The 20,441-nt window shown below is 40.9% G+C and overlaps 1 protein-coding gene across 1 annotated transcript in view; it reads left to right on the forward strand.

The window, feature by feature from the left end:
- smad6b (SMAD family member 6b) overlaps positions 1–20,061 on the forward strand; it is a 79,596-nt gene extending 59,535 nt beyond the window's left edge. Inside the window, exon 4 of the mRNA XM_061917144.1 lies at positions 19,153–20,061. Coding sequence (XP_061773128.1) covers positions 19,153–19,694 — 542 coding nt within the window. The 3' untranslated portion in view covers positions 19,695–20,061. The remainder of the gene's footprint in view (positions 1–19,152) is intronic.
- The last annotated feature ends 380 nt before the right edge of the window (positions 20,062–20,441 follow it).

Below are 20,441 nucleotides of genomic sequence, written 5' to 3' on the forward strand. Positions count from 1 at the left end.
TGTAGAGTTGGGTGTCATCAGCATAACAGTGAAAGCTAACACCGTATTTGCGTATGATGTCACCTAGCGGTAGCATGTAAATGCTGAAGAGTGCAAAGCCAAGAACCGAACCCTGGGGAACTCCACACGTTACCTTAACATAGTCCAAGGTCACATTGTTATGAGAGATGCCCTGCATCCTGTCAGTAAGATAAGGTTGGGAAGGTTGTTAGGAACGTGTCATATAAATAAATGCTGTGCTATGGGTTCCAAAGTACATTCAAGGTTCATTGATCTGATTTACTCACATTGTCCACAAGATGGTAGCAAATTAGCAGTGCGATGCTTTATTGGACTCATGACATCTCGCCGGCCAAATTGAAGACGAAATACAGGAAAAACACACACTCTCATAAAAACGTAATAGGTAAGAGGTGCACACTAAAAAGTGTTTTTAAAGAAAAAGTGTTGCTGGCGCAAGGTCAGCAACACTCGTGTCTTTTTTTTAATCATTTTATCCTGTGGTTGTGTATTTGGACGACGTCAAGGCTCAAACCATGTCTCTCCCCCCGGCTGCTGCTTAAACAGAGCGACAGATGATTAGATAATAAGGCACACATGGGCCATCTACGCACCTGTCGCTGCCTTCGAGGCCGTTCCTGGCACACCCCGTTCGGCTGCAGTCCCTCAGGCCATGCCCCCCTCCACAATCATTAAAAAAAAGACGATGCAGTCTGCGTTTGGCTTGCGGGCCGTAGCTTGGAAGCCCCTGCTCGAGATGCTTCAGTGTTATACTCCACTATCCCCACTGTCTGTTTTCTTGCTGCTCTTATTCTTCTGTTGAACCAAACGTGCCTCCTTGCAGATATGGAAACACAGGCAGACCCTCTTTCTCCCATTCAGAATAATGTCTTCGACGTAGCAAACGTTTTCCACATTTCAAAACCGACCTTAGAATCGCGTGTACAGTTGTACTTTATGCAGTGGTACAGTTTTAGTTGTTTGTAAGCACACACTCACATAAAAACATAAACCAGTATTTTGTGAGATTTATTTGTAGGCGAACAAACCTTTAAAGGAAAAGTAAAATACCTCCTTAGTGCACCCAATTCACCTCCCCTCCTACCACCCCGCCCTTTCGTCCTAACCAGAGTAGGAAGTTTGGAGGGGGCGGTGGTAGAGAGGATTGGGCGAGTGGGAGCGGGGGGGAGCTGAGGAATGTGCAGGGTCCTCTTTACTCAAAGGCTGCAGCCTACTTGGCTGAAATGTGCCTTGCACACTCACAAACACACACTCACACTCGTAGGTTGTAAGAGAGGGGTCAAAGGACACAGCCACCCAGCAGGATGTTCACTGAGTGTTTTGCTTTCGGTGCTAGGCTGCCGGCCCTCTCGGACATCTACAGGCCTTGAAGGCCGCTTGTGGACGTGACATTAACCATCACTTCCCCGCAGTTGTGACGGAGCTTTTAAAAAATACCTTGAAAGACTCTGCTGGAGGAAAATTCAAGGAAATGGGGAGCACATTCTCGCCATTTTTGCTCCTTAGCATCCTGTGTCCCTTCTGTTATTGATTGATTTTATTGATGGATTGTGTTAAAGCTGCCAAACTTTTCCTCATTCCAGAAACAGAAACATAGGGAACGTGTAGAGGAAGTGGAGGACAATGTAAACACACAGGCCCCTTCGACAATAAGGTTATCCATGGTAAATCCCACCCAACCTTATCCTTGTCCACACACACACACTGGTCGTTTAAGACACCCCCTCCCCCCAACCCCCACCGGCGCAACGTGACCTAGTACGCATGTGCGGAAAATGCGCATGTCAGAGTCCCCTCCAGTGTTGCTTTGTGTGCAAGTTCTTAAATAAAATTGAACTTATCTGAACAATATCCAGTGTTGTGGTATATCAATGAACTGGAATCCAGTGTGCTGTGGGGCCCTATTGTAGTGAATCACACCTGAGCCATCATAAATTAATCAAATCTTTTATGGACGTGTGAAAAAAACATTTTACATCAATCAATCAGTCATTCTAGGGATCTAGATATCTCCTCACTCTTTTGCCTTCATTGTCCATTCGTTTTTGGTGACTTTATATACTCTGCACCAAGACGTTGAGTCTGCGACATACATGGCCGACAATAACTGTTACAGTCGGCTTAGACAGTCCAAATGCATTCGCCGTTTTCCGTAGTCTTCCCTCGATGGCCAGGTAATACAAAGCACATGCTACCTTTTTAATCACATCCATGGGAGCCTGTATTCTCGTTGTCTCTCCTTCGACAAAGTTTTTCTGCAAGTAGAATAACAGCTGACCTGGACATTTGAAAGTTCTCTTGCCGTCTGAAAAGTGTTGTATCCGAAATAGCTGCAATCGCTTTTCTTAAGGTATTCATGTGTGATTTCCACAAGCGTCAGTACAGATGATAGGATAAATAGGATAAACACGGGCATGTCTGGATGACTCGCCTCCATATTTCCATTGGTTGGCTCTGACTTACGAAACCGCTTTATTATGAAGCTGGCTGTGGCGCGTTCTTTCTGACGTCACTTCCTTTGTGAGTCACAGCCTTTCTGGCATCACTTCCTCTTCACACTCAGTTTGTAAACAATCGATGAGTCCATACAAAGCTAAGAGCAAAAGATTCAAGAAATACACGGCGCACGTACCCATGTAAAAAATTGTCTAAGGAGGGGAACCTTAAACGATGGTTTAGTGTAGCTGAAACAGGGCTTAGGCTAAATAATTATTTGTTTAATTAGTTATCCGGCTTAATGTAGACAGTGTCTTAGTCAGCCTTTGTTGGCTTGGATTCTGTTTTCAGTGTTTTGTAGGACCACGTATCGTGCTTTCTTTTTCTCCCTCCGCCCCTCCTCTCTGCCTCGAACGGCAGACCTCGGGAAGAAAAATCCATATACATATAAAAGCAGCTTCAGTTGGCGTGTCTGACTGATAAAGCTGACTTTGATGGCAGAGATAGCACAGACGCCAGCCTAAATGCTGCCTGCTCAGGGTTGCAGTCTGCCACTGGGGGCCATTGTGCTCCGGACTAAAGGCGCAATACTCTACATTTGCAAGCTTAAGTTGTTGCTTCAGGTATGTCAATGTATGTATGGGAAAGGTGCTAGGAATGCACGGGTCGGTCTGAGTTTTAAAAAAATCCAAACGTTAGACCAACACACAGGACACAGAAAGTCCCCCTGCACTCTTCAGTTCCCCTTTCAGCCTATTAGTTCATTGGGAAAGACTAATAGCCGGGGGGGAATCTAATCCTTGGCACAGGATGAGAGACTGCTGAGCCCCCCCCCCCCGCCTTTCCTTCTCCTCCTAGCTGCCCCTCCTGCCCTTCACTGGGCTGCACTGGAAACAGTGTTTTGTTTTTTTTTTAATTGTGGAGGAATGAGTTCATGTGTGTGCTCCACACTGAATTAGCAGAGATGAGGTGTAATGGAGGTGGCCTGCTGTGAAGGATGGAGGGGAAACTGTTGTTTGTCTGCCTTTCCCCGACTCTCGGGCCCCCCATTCATCTCTTTCTCTGTGTGGAGTTGTGTTCCAACATGGACTAGACCAGCTCCAACCCCCTATTGCTTTTCTTGCATACACTCTAGTCCTAAAAGTCATGTCTGGGCTGCCATTAAAATGTACAAGCCTCACATTTTCTATTCATTTGCTAGTCTGTAACCACAGTTAAGCACATGATTTAAAGTGTGCTTTTCCTGGCTTTACAGTGCACTAAATGCCTAATTTTAGAATTTTTACTTCAATGATTGAAACAAGGTTTCCCCAAGATTGCCAACATAAATATGGCAATAGGGGTGTGGGTTGGGTTGTGGCCAATATGACATACCGTGTTTTCCGGACTATAAGGTGGACTTAAAATCCGTTGTTTTCCTCAAAACTCGACAGTGCACCTAATAAACCGGTGCGCCTGCTGTACGGAATAACTCTGGTTTTGCTCACCGACCTCAAAGCAGTTTTATTCGGTACATGGTGTAATGATAAGTGTGACCTGTCAAACATAAGAGATATTTGGTAAGAGGTATGATGACAATATCACTCAAGTAAACAACACCAACATTTTATATGTTCCATTGAAAATCCATCCATCCATCCATTTTCAACCGCCCTGTCCCTTTCGGGGTCGCGGGGGGTGCTGGTGCCTATCTCAGCTGCATTTCGGGCAGAAGGCGGGGTACACCCTGGACAAGTCGCCAACTTGAAAATAGGAACATTAAACACGGCGCTCACAAATCTATCAATATGTTTTAGTAAGACTTTGATGAGCTATGAAGCCGCTCCGCTTGGTGGATTGTCGGCGCAGAAAAAGTAATTTCAGTTTTTATATGTCTTGTACATGTTAAGAATGGACAATAATAAAGCATCCTGATCCTGAATCCTGATTAAACTTACAAATATTATTATGGTGTGTGTATAAGGTAAGCCATATTATCTGGCGTTTTGTTTCACAATATTATGCAAACCAACTTTTCTTACCTTCTGTATTTGGGATCTTCATAAATCCTGAAAAATTGCGCGCGTCCGCCATTCAAGTTCGTGACGACAACGTAGTCAATAGGCTTCTTCTAATTCTCCATCTTCTTGTTATGACACATTCATCCTCCACTGTTACCATTTCTAATATAAAGTAGTGTAAAGTTTTTACTTATATCTGTCAGTAAACTCGCCATGAAAGCGCTAAAACATACTGGTGTAGTGAGTTTATATTATTCACCCAAGGAACTTTAGTTACTAGAGCGTTGTGGTTGGACGGTTTTTCATGGGATACATTTCTAGCGTTGTTGTTTCGGGTTGAGGAGATGCTGCTACATTATTGATTTAAGTAAAGTCTGAATGTCATCGCCGCTGAAGGTGAGCCACGTCAATAAGACCACCCACAAAACGGTGCATCCTGAAGCGACTGTCAGAAAGCGGCTTAAAGATGATCTGTAAAACATAATCTATGCAACATTTTGACCAAAGAACCACCATTTCATGTTATGTAGAACACAGGGAAGTGTTTTCCATTTAGAAAAATAATAATAATAATAATATGAATCCCTCGATGCGCCCTGTAATCCGGTGCGTCTTTGTATATGAAAAAAGATGAAAAATAGACCATTTATCGGCAGTGCGCCTCATAATCCGGTGCGCCCTATGGTCCGGAAAATACGGTATGTGTGTGTGTAAGCTTTACCCCAAATTTTCAATATAAATACAGAAATGGGGGCGTGGCTAGGGGCACACCCCCATATATATATATATATATATATATATATCCATCCATTTTCTACCGTTTATTCCCTTTGGGGTCACGGGAGGCGTTGGTGCCTATCTCAGCTACAATTGGGCGGAAGGCGGCGTACACCCTGGACAAGTCGCCATCTCATCGCAGGGCCAACACAGATAGACAGACAACATTCACACTCACATTCACACACTAGGGACCATTTAGTGTTGCCAATCAACCTATCCCCAGGTGCATGTCTTTGGAAGTGGGAGGAAGCCGGAGTACTGGAGGGAACCCACGCATTCACGGGGAAGACACGCAAACTCCACACAGAAAGATCCCGAGCCCGGGTTTGAACCCTGACTACTCAGGACCTTCGTATTGTGAGGCAGACGCACAAACCCCTCTATCACCAAATTATCAGATCTGGACTCAAAATCACATCAGATCTGTGAACAAAAAAAAAAATGTCCTTGGAGGCTAAAAATATTGATTGGGACGCGTGAGCAAATATGTGCATACAATTGGCAATGTTAAAAAATTTATATTAATATACCATCTTCCAGATTGTAAGTATTAAACAACGTGGGGTCTTTAACATTTCCAACACTTACACATCAGTACTGTCATGCATTAGTGTTATGTCATCTTCAATAGCGTACAGTACCGCTGATTGAAATTATTACTTGAAAATACTGTGTTTACTTTAGCATTAAAGCATAGTTAAAGAAAACCTTGCTGGTCATTGTTATTAAAGCTTGTTTACGGATATACCGTACTGGGCCATTAAGTGTACAATAGCAACAAGCCTACTTGGGTTGTGTTATACAACACGCCGCAGCTCATTAACTCCTTTGCGTGGCTGGGAGAGGAAGTATACGGGGCCATGTTGTGGCTGCTTGCGTGCACTCTGAGACTGACACTAAGAGGAGAATAAAATAACAATAATAACATGTGCTACTATTCTAATGGGTAAACGGAGCTGTTAAAAGGTGACAGGGTTAAATGGATGCAGCGCGGAGGTAATTGCTCCCATCCTGTCATGGCTCCACCCTGAGCAGACCCTCTCAAAGGGGGCCAACATGGATTCAAAGAGTCGGGTGCCTCCACTGTGGTCAGAGAGGAGGAAAGACATACGCCCTCCTTAATTCACCGACTCGTGTCTTATTTTAACGGCCTGTCTGTGGCCTTCCTATCATGGCCTACTCACATTTATTTGCTTTTATTGCTGAGGAAATTACATTTTCATTGCTCTTTCTGTCTTTCATTCCTGGATTATTCAATAACTTAATAAGATTTGTGTTTAATATATTTGTGGACCAAAAACAAATTTTGTTCTCATTATGAAATGTCAGTTGTTGAGATTTTTCGCTGATTTGTCAATGAATATTGGATATGTTTTTAGCACATTGTCACAAAGTAACCCTAAAAACAATGGCGAACAATTGTTAAATAGCTACACTAAAACACCGTAAAATAAAAAATAGTTTATCACAGGAGTAAATGTAGTGGATTCCGTCTTTGGTTATGATACGTACAAAACAGAGGACTTAAGTGTAAAAACGTATGAACACTTTACAAACCCCGTTTCCATAAGAGTTGGGAAATTGTGTTAGAGGTAAATATAAACTGAATACAATGATTTGCAAATCCTTTTCAACCCATATTCAAATGAATGCACTACAACGACAAACTATTTGATGTTCAAACTCATCAATCAATCAATCATCCATCCATCCATTTTCTACCGCTTATTCCCTTTCGGGGTCGCGGGGGGCGCTGGCGCCTATCTCAGCTACAATCGGGCGGAAGGCAGGGTACACCCTGGACAAGTCGCCACCTCATCGCAGGGCCAACACAGATAGACAGACAACATTCACACTCACATTCACACACTAGGGCCAATTTAGTGTTGCCAATTAACCTATCCCCAGGTGCATGTCTTTGGAAGTGGGAGGAAGCCGGAGTACCCGGAGGGAACCCACGCATTCACGGGGAGAACATGCAAATCAATCAATGTTTACTAATATAGCCCTAAATCACTACTGTCTCAAAGGGCTGCACAAACCACAACACAACACAAACCACTATGACATCCACGGTAGGCCCACATAGGGGCAAGGAAAACTCACACCCAGTGGGACGTCGGTGACAATGATGACTATGAGAACCGTGAGGGGACCGGAAGCAATGGATTTTTGAGCGGGTCTAACATGATACTGTGAAAGTTCAATCCAAAGTGGATCCAACACAGCCGCAAGAGTCCAGTCCAAAGCGGATCCAACACAGCAGCGAGAGTCCCGTCCACAGCAGAGCCAGCAGGAAACCATCCCAAGCAGAGGCGGATCAGCAGCGCAGAGATGTCCCCAGCCGATACACAGGCGAGCGGTCCATCCTGGGTCCCGACTCTGGGCGAGCGGTCCATCCTGGGTCCCGACTCTGGACGAGCGGTCCATCCTGGGTCCCGACTCTAGACGAGCGGTTCATCCTGGGTCCCGACTCTAGACGAGCGGTCCATCCTGGGTCCCGACTCTGGACGAGCGGTCCATCCTGGGTCCCGACTCTGGACAGCCAGTACTTCATCCATGGCCATCGGACCGGACCCCTTCCTCAAGGGAGAGTGGGACATAGGAGAAAAAGAAAAGAAACGGCAGATCAACTGGTCTAAAAAGGGAGTCTATTTAAAGGCCAGAGTATACAAATGAGTTTTTAGGAGAGACTTAAACTCATAAACTTTTATTTATTTTTTTTGCAAATAATATTTAACTTACAATTTCATGGCTGCCACACATGCCATTTCTTTTAACAGCACTCAATAAACGTTTGGGAACTAAGGAAACTAATTGTTGAAGCTTGGAAAGTGGAAATCTTTCCCATTCTTGTTTTATGTAGAGCTTCAGTCGTTCAACAGTCCAGGGTCTCCGCTGTCGTATTTTACGCTTCATAATGAGCCACACATTTTCGATGGGAGACAGCTCTGGACTGCAGGCGGGCCAGGGAAGTACCCGCACTCTTTTTTTTACGAAGCCACGCTGTTGTAACACTTGTCTTGCTGAAATAAGCAGGGGCATCCATGATAACGTTGCTTGGATGACAACATACAGTATGTTGCTCCAAAACCTGTATGTACCTTTCAGCATTAATGGTGCCTTCACAGATGTGTAAGTTACCCATGCCTTGGGCACTAATGCACCCCCTTACCATCACAGCTGCTGGCTTTTGAACTTTGCGCCTCTAACAACCCGAATGTTTTTTTTCCTCTTTGTTCTGGAGGACACCACGTCCTCTGTTTCCAAATATAATTTGAAATGTGGACTCGTCATACCACAGAACACTTTTCCACATTTCATCAGTCCATCTTAGGTGTGCTCGGGCCTAGCCAAACCGGCAGCGTTTCAGGATATTGTTGATAAATGGGTTTGGTTTTGCATAGTAGAGTTTTAACTTGCACTTACAGATGTAGAAACCAACTGTAGTTACTGACAGTGGTTTTATGAAGTGTTCCTGAGCCCATGTGGTGATATCCTCTACACACTGATGTCGTTTTTTTATGCAGTACCGCCTGAAGGAACAACGGTCCGTAATATCATCGCTTACGTGAAGTGATTTCCCCAGATTCTCTGAACTCTTTGATGATTTTACAGACCGTTGATGGTAAAATCCCTAAATTCCTTGTTATAGCTCGTTGAGAAATGTTGTTCTAAAACTGTTCGACAATTTGCTTACAAAGTGGTGACCCTCGCTCCATCCTTGTTTGTGAATTACTTAGCATTTCATGTAAACTGCTTTTATACCCAAACATGGCATCCAACTGTTCCCAATTAGCCTGCACACCTGTGGGATGTTCCAAATAAGTGTTTGATGAGCATTCCTCACTTTTATCAGTATTTATTGCCACCTTTCCCAACTTCTTTGTCACGTGTTGCTGGCATCAAATCCAAAAGTTAATGATTATTTGCAAAAAGAAAAAACATTTTTTTAACAGTTTGGACATCAAATATGTTGTCTTTGTAGCATATTCAACTGAATATGGGTTGAAAATATTTTGCAAATCATTGTATTCCATTTATATTTACATCAAACACAATTCCCCAACTCATATGGAAACGGGGTTTGTACAAGGTATTTGCAAATACTGTAATGTCACAAGCATGCATATTCTTAATAAAATATTGTGCAGAATGTGCATTTACAGCATTTCTGTATTGTTTTAGGGGTTTGTGTTTGTGGGTTTGTAGGGCGGTATAGCTCGGTTGGTAGAGCGGCCGTGCCAACAACTTGAGGGTTGCAGGTTCGATCCCCGCTTCAAGTCAATGCCGTTGTGTCCTTGGGCAAGACACTTTACCCACCTGCTCCCAGTGCCACCCACACTGGTTTAATTGTAACTTTAATATTGGGTTTCACTTTGTAAAGCGCTTTGAGTCACTTGAGAAAAAAGCGCTATATAAATATAATTCACTTCACTTCACTTGTGTTATAGCATTAGCCTAGTTAACTTTTGGCTAACATGTATTCTTGTATTTTCGTGGCAATTCATTTCAGACATTGAAGTGTTGTGTCTATGTGCTTCATTGCAAACTGCATGGAAATTAACCACGCTGGGTGTGCTGCAACTAGTTACAAGCAGCCATTTACCGTTACGGCAAGTTTAAGGCTAATTTTTATTAGCTGACTTGAAGGAACATTTTGGAGAAGGCCGTGTTGTGAGTTGTCCAGTGGAAGGTTTTACAAATACTTTCTGGTTAAAAGCCTTAATTACCGCTCGCATGTCTCAGAAACACAGGAATTTTGTAGATATAGTATTGGTGACATGGCAGCACGGTGTCACAGTGGTTAACGCTTGCGCTTCACAGTGAGGATGTCCTGGGTTTGATTCCCAGGTTAGAGGTTTTTCTGCACGGAGTGTGCATATGCTCCCTGTGACTGTGTGGGTTCTCTCCAGGTACTCTGGCCTCATCCCACCTCCAAACACATGCACCTGGGTATAGGCTGATTGGCAACACTAAAATTGGCCCTTATTTGTTTAACTGTGAGTTCATGGCAACCACAGCTGCCAGTATCTTACCGTAAATTCAGTAGGGAGTTTTTTAAAAAACAGATTTTGACTTATTTATAATAATTTACCGTAAGCAAAAATAATTATCAACTATTAAGTTAGCAGATTCAACATCAACATATTGTATTGTTCTATGCATCGTGACTGTATTTTTAAGGATGAATTCCTGCCAACCACAGCTGCCAGTATATTACCGTAAATCGTGCAGATTAATTTTTTTACAGTTTTCACAATGCATGTACTGTATGTGCAAAACTATTTATTTTAGAAAGTTCAAAAGCTTATTGATGTATCAGATTGTAGGTGGGTTTATTGTTTACCCTTGGTGTTCATATTTCGCTCTGTTTGTTGCATTTTTACTGCGTTTCGCTTGATTGTAAAATATGCCGATCGAGAGTGGGTGTGACGTTCATATGTTGTCAATATTCAGTGTTTTATCATTCATAGTTAATATTGTAAATCCTACATTCTTTATTTTCATGTACATTCTAGGTGTCTCATTCAGTAAAAAAAAAAAAATATATATATATATATATATATATATTCCTTTCTGTTTTTTTAAGGTTGTCTGTCATTAAGTTTTTAGCTTTCTATCAGACTTTATTATGAGGTTTTGTATTAGTGTTATTCTCAATGGAACATTTAAAGTTTTGGTGTTGTTTACTGGCATCATATTGCAGTCTACATGTATCATTTATGTGTGACTACCATCTACTAGTCACACTTATCATTACAACGTGTACCAAATAATATAGATTTGAGGTCGGTAAGCACAACCAGAATTATTCCGTACATTAGGCACACCGGGTTATAAGGCGCTCTGTCGATTTTGGGGAAAATGAAAGGATTTTTAAGTGAGCCTTATAGTCCGAAAAATATGGTAAGTCTATTCTATTGTATATTCTCTAAACCAGTGGTTCTCAAATGGGGGTACACGTACCCCTGGGGGTACTTGAAGGTATGCCAAGGTGTATGTGAGATATTTTTTTAAATATTTTAAAAATAGCAACAATAGCAAAAAAAAACCTTTATGAATATATTCATACTTCAACAAAATATGAATGTGAGTTCATAAACTGCGAAAAGAAATCCAACAATGCAATATTCCATGTTGACAGTTAGATTTTTTTGTGGACATGTTCCATAAATATTGATGTTAAAGATTTCTTTCTTTGTGAAGAAATGTTTAGAATTAAGTTCATGAATCCAGATGGATCTCTATTACAATCCCCAAAGAGGGCACTTTAAGTTGATGATTATTTCTCTGTGTAAAAACTTTTATTTATGATTGAATCGCTTGTTTATTTTTCAACAAGTTTTTAGTTATTTTTATATCTTTTTGTCCAAATAGTGCAAGAAAGACCACTACAAATGAGCAATATTTTGCACTGTTATACAATTGAATCAATCAGAAACTGATGACATAGTGCTGTATTTTACTTCTTTATCTCTTTTTTCAACCAAAAAAGCTTTGCTCTGTTTAGAGGGTACTTGAATTAAAAAATGTTCACTGAAAAACGGTTGAGAACCACTGCTCTAAACCTCTTTGAGACTTGTCCTTTTGGAATACAGCCTGTCGCAAAAAACCCCAAACAAGTTCATAAACAAAATTCTCTTCCCTGAGTATTTGGGTCAAATCCTCAAATAGGGCCTTCAGCTCTGGAGGTTTCCACTGCAAGAAGAATTAAAGACGCACTATGTGATATGTCTCAAAGGATGTGTGCTGTTGTTGCTATGGTGATCTTGCAGGAGTTTAGCTGCTTTGCTGATAGTGGTGCTGCTAATGAGTTCTTCTCTCACTCACCATAACGCCAACCCTACCGTAGCCAAAACACAAGTTGAGGACAAAAACACGAACCCTTGGTTCTTGTCACCCCTTGAGCAGACGCGTGTGCAACTAGCGTGTGTACTGTAAACGCAGCAACAGGAAAAGGCCTGGCTCGCCTTGCCTGCATTGTCTTGCCTCTCGCTGGCTTCACATTAGGTGCATTTCTAACCTTTGCCCCGCTCGTTCCCCTTCCTGGTCCGCACCTCGCTCACGCCGAAGCCTACGTGTCAAAAGTAGATGGTGGCGACTCACTCCCCGTGGAGAGAGGAGGCGCTACAGCCATTTGGCCTTTTAGTGCCTTGTGTGCACACGATTAAAGTTTACCTTGATGTGTGGCCTCCATTGGATTGGAGACAATAGAAGGCCATAAACAACTTAGGCCTGACTGCTTTGTGCGGGCCGCCTGCAGTAAACGCTGGAGAAGCTGCAGTGTGGAATTCACTAATGGCACATGCATGTCGGGGCCCCTGGAGAGAGAGAGAGAGAGAGAGAGAGAGAGAGAGAGAGAGAGAGGGGGGGAGGGTTGGGTCATTTCAGCAACCAGTGTGTGCACAAACACACAGAGACCCTGTCTGCAGCCACCCTCCCCCTGCCCTGCACTGAAAGCATTGAACCAGCGGGCGTTTTATCCACGCACGTTCGCCTTTTTGGCTAATCGTTCCACAAACTTTATGAGTGCAGGTCGGGGCACAGACGGCGGCATTTTCCCGTGGCTCCACTTTAGAGGTGTTTGGTAATGCGGCGGGCCGTCATCACGCCCCGAGTGCAGGCGGGCTGAAAGGAACAGGGCCACAGGCCTCGGGCTTTAAATCCTCTGTGCCAATAGACTCTGTGAAGCAAAATAATGGCATCACTCTGTGTGCGAGTTAATGGGAGCTGATAGCATGAAGGCCCGGGGGTCAGCGGGTCACGGGCTTGTGCTAAGTTGTCAGGGAGCTGAATGCCGGCCCCGGGCTTGGGGTGGGGGAGGGGGAACCCCCACTTCTGTGAAATGTGAGAAAGTTGAGTGCGGGGAGGAAGAACGCAGAAAATAAGATGAAAATGGCCTCTTCTTCTACATCAAGAGTGTCTTAACTTGTTTTCATTGAGGGCCACATCGCAGTTTACCATGAATTGATTTACGTGGACCCCGACTTAAACAAGTTGAGAAACTAATTGGGGTGTTACCATTTAGTGGTCAATTGTACGTAATATGTACTGTACTGTGCAATCTACTAATAAAAGCTTCAATCAATCAATCAAAAGTTACGTCTGCCCTTAGAGGGCCACTTGTAAATATGATGGTAAAAAAAAGTAAGTTCAGCTCATTGTATTGCATTATTTCCATTATTGCATGCGGCTCTTTAGTGCCACCAAAGTGGCTCCCTGGAGCATTTTTATTGAAAATGGAAAAAGATGGCGGAAAACTAATTATTTTGTTCGAAATTGGTTTATTTTTGTACACCTTGTCCAGGGTGTAAGCCGCCTTCCGCCCGAATGCAGCTGACATAGGCTCCAGCAACCCCGGAAAAAAATGGATGGATGGATGTTTTTTTTTTGAGGACAAACATGACCCCAATCTTCCCAATTGTTAAAAAGTCCACTGTCTAATATGTTTGTGTGTATGCTTCACTGATGAGACTATTTGGTGAACGTTGTTTTGTCCTACTAATTTCGGCGGTTCGTGAACTCACCATAGTGTGTAAAATCGTCCACTCCTTCTCTGTCTCGCTTTGTCCACCAAAAGTTTGATACTGTGCGTGAATGCAGGAAGGCGAGCTTTGTTAATTTTATTGACTTGTTGGAGTGCTAATCAGGCATATTTGGTCAGTGCATGACTACAAGCCAAGCAATGCTAACATGCTATTTAGGCTAGCTGTATGTACATATTTCATCATTATGCCTCGTTTGTAGGTATATTTCAGCTCATTTAATATCCTTTACTTGCATCCTCTTTGTATATAATTTAGTTTTGCATGACAGATTATCTGTATGTAATATTGGCTGCATTACAGATGTCAGTTGTATGTGTGCCATGTTGTTCCAGACCACAGCAAAGGTTACCCAGCTTGCCAAAGATTGTAATAAATCTATTAAAATAAGACTTCCTGCCATTTCCTTTAACTTTTACACACATGTATACCTTTTGCTATTATAAGACAGTAATTTCCAGTAGTTATCTCACCTTCTGAGTAGCCTCTGATTTACTAATGGTTTCTAATATTGTAAAAAATGTGTAGAATATTTATTCAATTTCAACATTTCTGTCCCATGAAGATTTGCTTCAGCCTGCGACACATAGTCATTTTGATAATAGGTAATACAGCTTATATAGACACCTAATAAGGCTTTTAATTTTTTTCGGCTCAAGACAGATTTGTTTTTTTGTATTTTTGGTCCATTTGATTATTTGTTTTTTTTACGTTCCCTTAATAAAAAACCCAAATAGATTTTAGTGATAAAAAAAGTTGCTCAATTGCCAGAATTTTATCGTAAAAGTTGCAGTGTTTTTTTTGTTTTTTTTTAACGGCATATTACTGTAAATGGATTGGAAACAACAGTATAATTTTTTTTTTACAGTAAAATCTAGAGTTGTTGATTTAATAGTGCAGTGGTTCTCAAACTTTTTTCAGTGATGTACCCCCTGTCAACATTTTTTTAAATCCAAGTACCCCCTAATCAGAGCAAAGCATTTTTGGTTGAAAAAAAAGAGATAAAGAAGTAAAATACAAGACTATGTCATCAGTTTCTGATTTATTAAATTGTATAACAGTGCAAAATATTGCTAATTTGTAGTGGTCTTTCTTGAACTGTTTGGAAAAAAAGATATAAAAAGAACTAAAAACTTGTTGTAAAACAAACAAGTGTTTCAATTATAATTAAAGATTTCTACACATAGAAGTAATCATCAACTTAAAGTGCCCTCTTTGGGGATTGTAATAGAGATCCATCTGGATTGATCAACTTAATTCTAAACATTTCTTCACATAAAAATAAATCTTTAACATCAATATTTATGGAACATGTCCACAAAAAATCTAGCTGTCAACACTGAATATTGCATTGTTGCATTTCTTTTCACAGTTTATGAACTTACATTCATATTTTCTTGAAGTATTATTCAATAAATATATTTATAAATGATTTTTGAATTGTTGCTATTTTTAGAATATTTACAAAAAAATCTCACGTACCCCTTGGCATACCTTCAAGTACCCCCAGGGGTAGGCGTACCCCCATTTGAGAACCACTGTTATAGTGTATTACTTTAAACAAAAACAATACTAAAGTTGTTTTCTTGCCAAAAAATAATAATTTTACCGTAAAGCCTATCGTCATTTTTACAATGCACAATTTGATAACTTGATTTGAAATCCTAGGTCAAGCTGACATTTAAGTACTTTTTATAAAAAGTTGTTGCAATATTAGATAATATTACATTTTAAAATACATATTTATAAAAATAAGCATGCAGTTCATGTATTTTTTGGATGTCAAAATGAAAAGAGCAAATATTTAGTGAGAAAATATTCTTTATTAAAGTATATTATTACCATTTCATGGGCCATATAAAATGATTTGGCGGGTCTGATATGGCCCCCGGGCCTTGAGTTTGACACTTGTGTTCTACACCAAGCACTTCCTTTACGAGGCGTGTATGCGATTGTACAAGCGTGTGTATCCAGTCCGTGCAGGATGGACATCCTGCACCCAGGGAGCACTCACTCATTTTGGAGTTTTCTGAAAAAAAGAGTTCACAAGCAGCAGCTATGAAAAGTGAATTATCAAGTGGATTTACTGGTGCAGAGAGCATTGAGAGAGGTCAAAGTCATTTGTTTGTGACAAGAACCAGTTTTGGACTGTTGTTGTTGTTGTTATTGTTATTGTTGTTATTTTCAGTGGAAACAAGAGTGTATCCTGCTGGGCACGTTTTTTGAGAGAAAAAAATGTGTCTGGGGGCCCAATGTGTGTGTGTGTGTATAAATTATATGTACACATTTAGCTGTAAAAATCTGCTGTACAGTATGTGTGTGTGGCTCCCTTTTTTTCAGTAACACTAATACCAAAAGTCACAATGTCAGATAGAATTCTAAAAAAGTTATGACAGACCACTTAAAAAAAAAAACGGAATGGAAATGTACAGTTTTTCAATGAATGGGACACCCAAAATGTACATTAAAATATAAAAAGTGGGATTTACAACATTAACTATGAACGATAAAACACTGAATATCAACAATAGTCGATAGTTGTGTATTTTTTACAATCAAGCAAAACACAACAAAAATGTAACAAACGACAAAAAAATTAAGGCAAAGTTTAATAAACACCTACAATATGAAATTGTATCACTTTGATGCAGAAATTTGTTGTAAAAATCTGCTTCCACATCTGTTCCTGACATAGGCGTTTCGGGCTGGCTGCTCTGAAAACATGGAGTTACAAATTTAGCCATTCAACCTTAAGTCACAGCCCATCTAGGACTGAAGAAAAACAAAATAAAGCATACATTAAAACTGTTCTACGTATCAAGTACCTCATTTGTCATTTCCACATATTAATCCTGAGCTAACTCAAAACCATACAAACTGGTGTTGAAACTAATCAAGAGGGTTGAGTTACTCTCTGCCTTCGAGGAATCACTGTGTATTGATTGGAAAATAAAAGCTCCGCAATGTGTGCAAAATTTCAACAAACCAACAATAAAAACGTAGAAGACTGACAGTATTGCACTAAATCACTGTTCTCTTTCTTTACATTTGCACACTACTTTCCACAGAAATATAACAATGTGCAGTGTCTCATACAGCATTTGTCTATATTTTACTCCTGTTTGTTTCACATTGGGTGAAGGGGGCGGAGTCACAGCCCGGCTTTACCTTCTACCTCTTGCTTTGTATACCTGCTTGTCTTACTATGAACTACAATATACTATGAATTGCTATTGTGACATCCAGTGGACACATTTAGAACAGCAGTTTCATTGATTTAAAAAGTGCGGCTCAATGTTACACTTGGCAAACTCATCTTGTGGGCCGGATTGAACCTGTTCGTGGGCCTCCTCCGGCCCGCATGATTGACATCCCTGATTTGAGAGATCGTAAACCTTTTTTAATGCTCTAGCTATAAAAAATTGTAGTTTGATGTGTCCTACCTTCTGCGATGAGGTGGCGACTTGTCCAGGGTGTACACCCCTTCCGCCCGATTGTAGCTGAGATAGGCACCAGCGACCCCCCACCCCACCCCCCCCACCCCCGACCCCAAAGGGGAATAAGCGGTAGAAAATGGATGGATGGATGGAGTCCTACCTTGCAGAAATTAATTTAGGGACAACTGTTGGCTTGTCAAGTGGTGTAAAAAAAATAAAAATAAACAATTATTCTGCGGCCGGGTACCAATCGAGCCCTGTGGTTGGGGACCACTGCTCTGGATCACTTGTAGATTTTGTTCTTACCTACGAACAAATCCCAGCTAAGAAAACATTGGTGAATACAAAAATCTGTTTAAAAACTTCGTAAGTGGGCCTAAGAACAAAATGTGTTCTTAAGAACGGTTGCTGAATGGCGGCCAGCGAGTGCGTCCTGCTCAGTGTTTAAATCAGGGGTCACCAACGCGGTACCGGCGGGCACCAGGTAGCCCGTGAGGACCAGATGAGTAGCCCGCTGGCCTGTTCTAAAAATAGCTCAAATAGCAGCACTTACCAGTGAGCTGCCTCTAGTTTTTAAATTTAATTTATTTACTAGCAAGCTGGTCTCGCTATGCGGGACATTTTTAATTTTAAGAGAGACAAAACTCAAACAGAATTAGAAAATCCAAGAAAATATTTTAAAGACTTGGTCTTCACTTGTTTACATAAATTATTATTTTTTTTTTTTTACTTTGCTTCTTATAACTTTCAGAAAGACAATTTTACAGAAAAAATACAACCTTAAAAATGATTTTAGGATTTTAAACACATATGCCTTTTTACCTTTTAAATTCCTCCCTCTTATTTCCAAACAATTTAAGTCAATGTTCAAATATTTTTTTTTTTATTGTAAAGAATAATAAAAAATTTTTAATTTAATTCTTCATTTTAGCTTCTGTTTTTCCGACGAAGAATATTTGTGAAATATTTCTTCAAACTTATTATGATTAAAATTCCAAAAAATTATTCTGGCAAATCTAGAAAATCTGTAGAATCAAATTTAAATCTTATTTCAAAGTCTTTTGAATTTCTTTTAAAAATTTTGTTCTGGAAAATCTAGAAGAAATAATGATTTGTCTTTGTTAGAAATATAGCTTGGTCCAATTTGTTATATATTCTAACAAAATGCAGATTGGATTTTAACCTATTTAAAACATGTCATCAGAATTCTAAAATTAATCTTAATCAGGAAAAATTAGTAATGATGTTCCATAAAATCTTTTTTTAATTTTTTCAAAAAGATTCGAATTACCTAGTTTTTCTCTTCATTTTTTTTTGTTGAATTTTGAATTTTAAAAAGTCGAAATTGAAGATAAACTGTTTCAAAATTTAATTTAAATTTTTTTCGTGTTTTCTGCTCTTAAACCGTTCAATTAAGTGATTTTTTCATAATTTATTCTCTATAAAAAACCTTTCGTAAAAGGGAAAAAAATGTACGACGGAATGACAGTCAGAAATGCCCATTTTTTTATATATATAGATGTATTTATTAAAGGTAAATTGAGCAAATTGGCTATTTCTGGCAATGTATTTAAGTGTGTATCAAACTGGTAGCCCTTCGCATTAATCCGTACCCAAGAAGTAGCCCTTGGTTTCAAAAAGGTTAAATTATCACAGTGACCTCTAGAGGCGGTGGTGTGCAGTGCAGACGCTCCCTCTGACTGACCTGGATACACCCTCAGGATATGTATAGTCAGTGTGTGCGTCAAATGGATGTGCATGCAGTGGTATTTGTGCAAGGCTTAGGTTTCAATACAGCGCCTCCTTCAGTATTTATAGCGTCGCCATCTGCTCCTAACAATAAAAAAAAAAAAGAGATAGCTAATCCTTCCTTTTTTACTCGCCGTGTTTGCGTTTGTTGACTGTTTTCCCCGTGTGTGTGTCTTGCAGATGCCAGCATGTCACCTGACGCCCCCAAGCAGAGCCACTGGTGCAACGTGGCGTACTGGGAGCACCGCACGCGCGTGGGCCGCCTCTACACCGTGTACGAGCACTCCGTCAGCATCTTCTACGACCTACCTCAGGGCACGGGCTTCTGCCTGGGCCAGCTCAGCCTGGAGCACCGCAGCAGCACGGTGCAGCGCACGCGCGGCAAGATCGGCTACGGCCTCCTCCTCAGCAAGGAGGCGGACGGCGTGTGGGCGTACAACCGCAGCGAGCACCCCATCTTCGTCAACTCGCCCACCCTGGACGTGCCCAACGGCAGGAGCTTGGTGGTGCGCAAGGTGATGCCAGGGTTCTCAATCAAGGTGTTCGACTACGAGCGCCTGTGTCTGCTGAGGCACGCGGCCGACGCCGAGCACCCGGACGGACCCTTCGACCCCAACAGCGTGCGCATCAGCTTCGCCAAGGGCTGGGGGCCCTGCTACTCCAGACAGTTCATCACTTCCTGCCCGTGCTGGCTGGAGATCCTCCTCAACAACCACAGATAACACGGACCCCCCACAGACCATCCCAAATATCATCCACCGAGATTTAATATAAAGTTTTATATATTATATGAAATATATATATTATACTTGTAAATACGGAGTCCTTTTTACAATGTCATTATTTATGTATGGTGCAATGTGTATATGGACAAGAGGAAAAAAATGGAAAATGCACTTTGGCTTATATATATATTATATATATAAATACATATAAAGAGAAAGGAAATTTCAGTACCAACTTGAGAAATGATGCAGCAAAATTAGGAGGAGCCTGGATTTTGTTTATAGTTTTTATATACGATTAATATCCAGACGAAAAGCTAACACCATTCACACATTGATAATAAAGTATTCGCATATTAAGCCATTTTGTTTTGGGCTGAGTCATTCATGCTTTTCATAGTTAAATTTTGCAGGCTAAAATGCAGCATTTTCAAACAATTGCGTTCCAAGGCATTTTTTCCCCATTAACGCTCCATCTGCTTGAAATTTTCTGACTTTGTGTTTTAAATTGTTTTTTTTTTGTAACCCTGACCCCAAAAAGAACAGAATTTCGACAAATATTGACAGAAGTGTAACAGTTCCCCCAGGATTACAGGGACCTCTATTAGGATTCCTGTATTTGCAGATTCTCGTCCCAAAAATTGCAACGGAAAGTGCAATGTGTTATTTTTAGGTAAAAAAGAAAGTGACAAAACAATGTTACACTTAGAGTTCCTTTTATTGTCATTCAAATTTAAACTTTAC

Source organism: Nerophis ophidion, linkage group LG12, assembly GCF_033978795.1.
Source record: "Nerophis ophidion isolate RoL-2023_Sa linkage group LG12, RoL_Noph_v1.0, whole genome shotgun sequence".
NCBI lineage: Eukaryota > Metazoa > Chordata > Actinopteri > Syngnathiformes > Syngnathidae > Nerophis > Nerophis ophidion.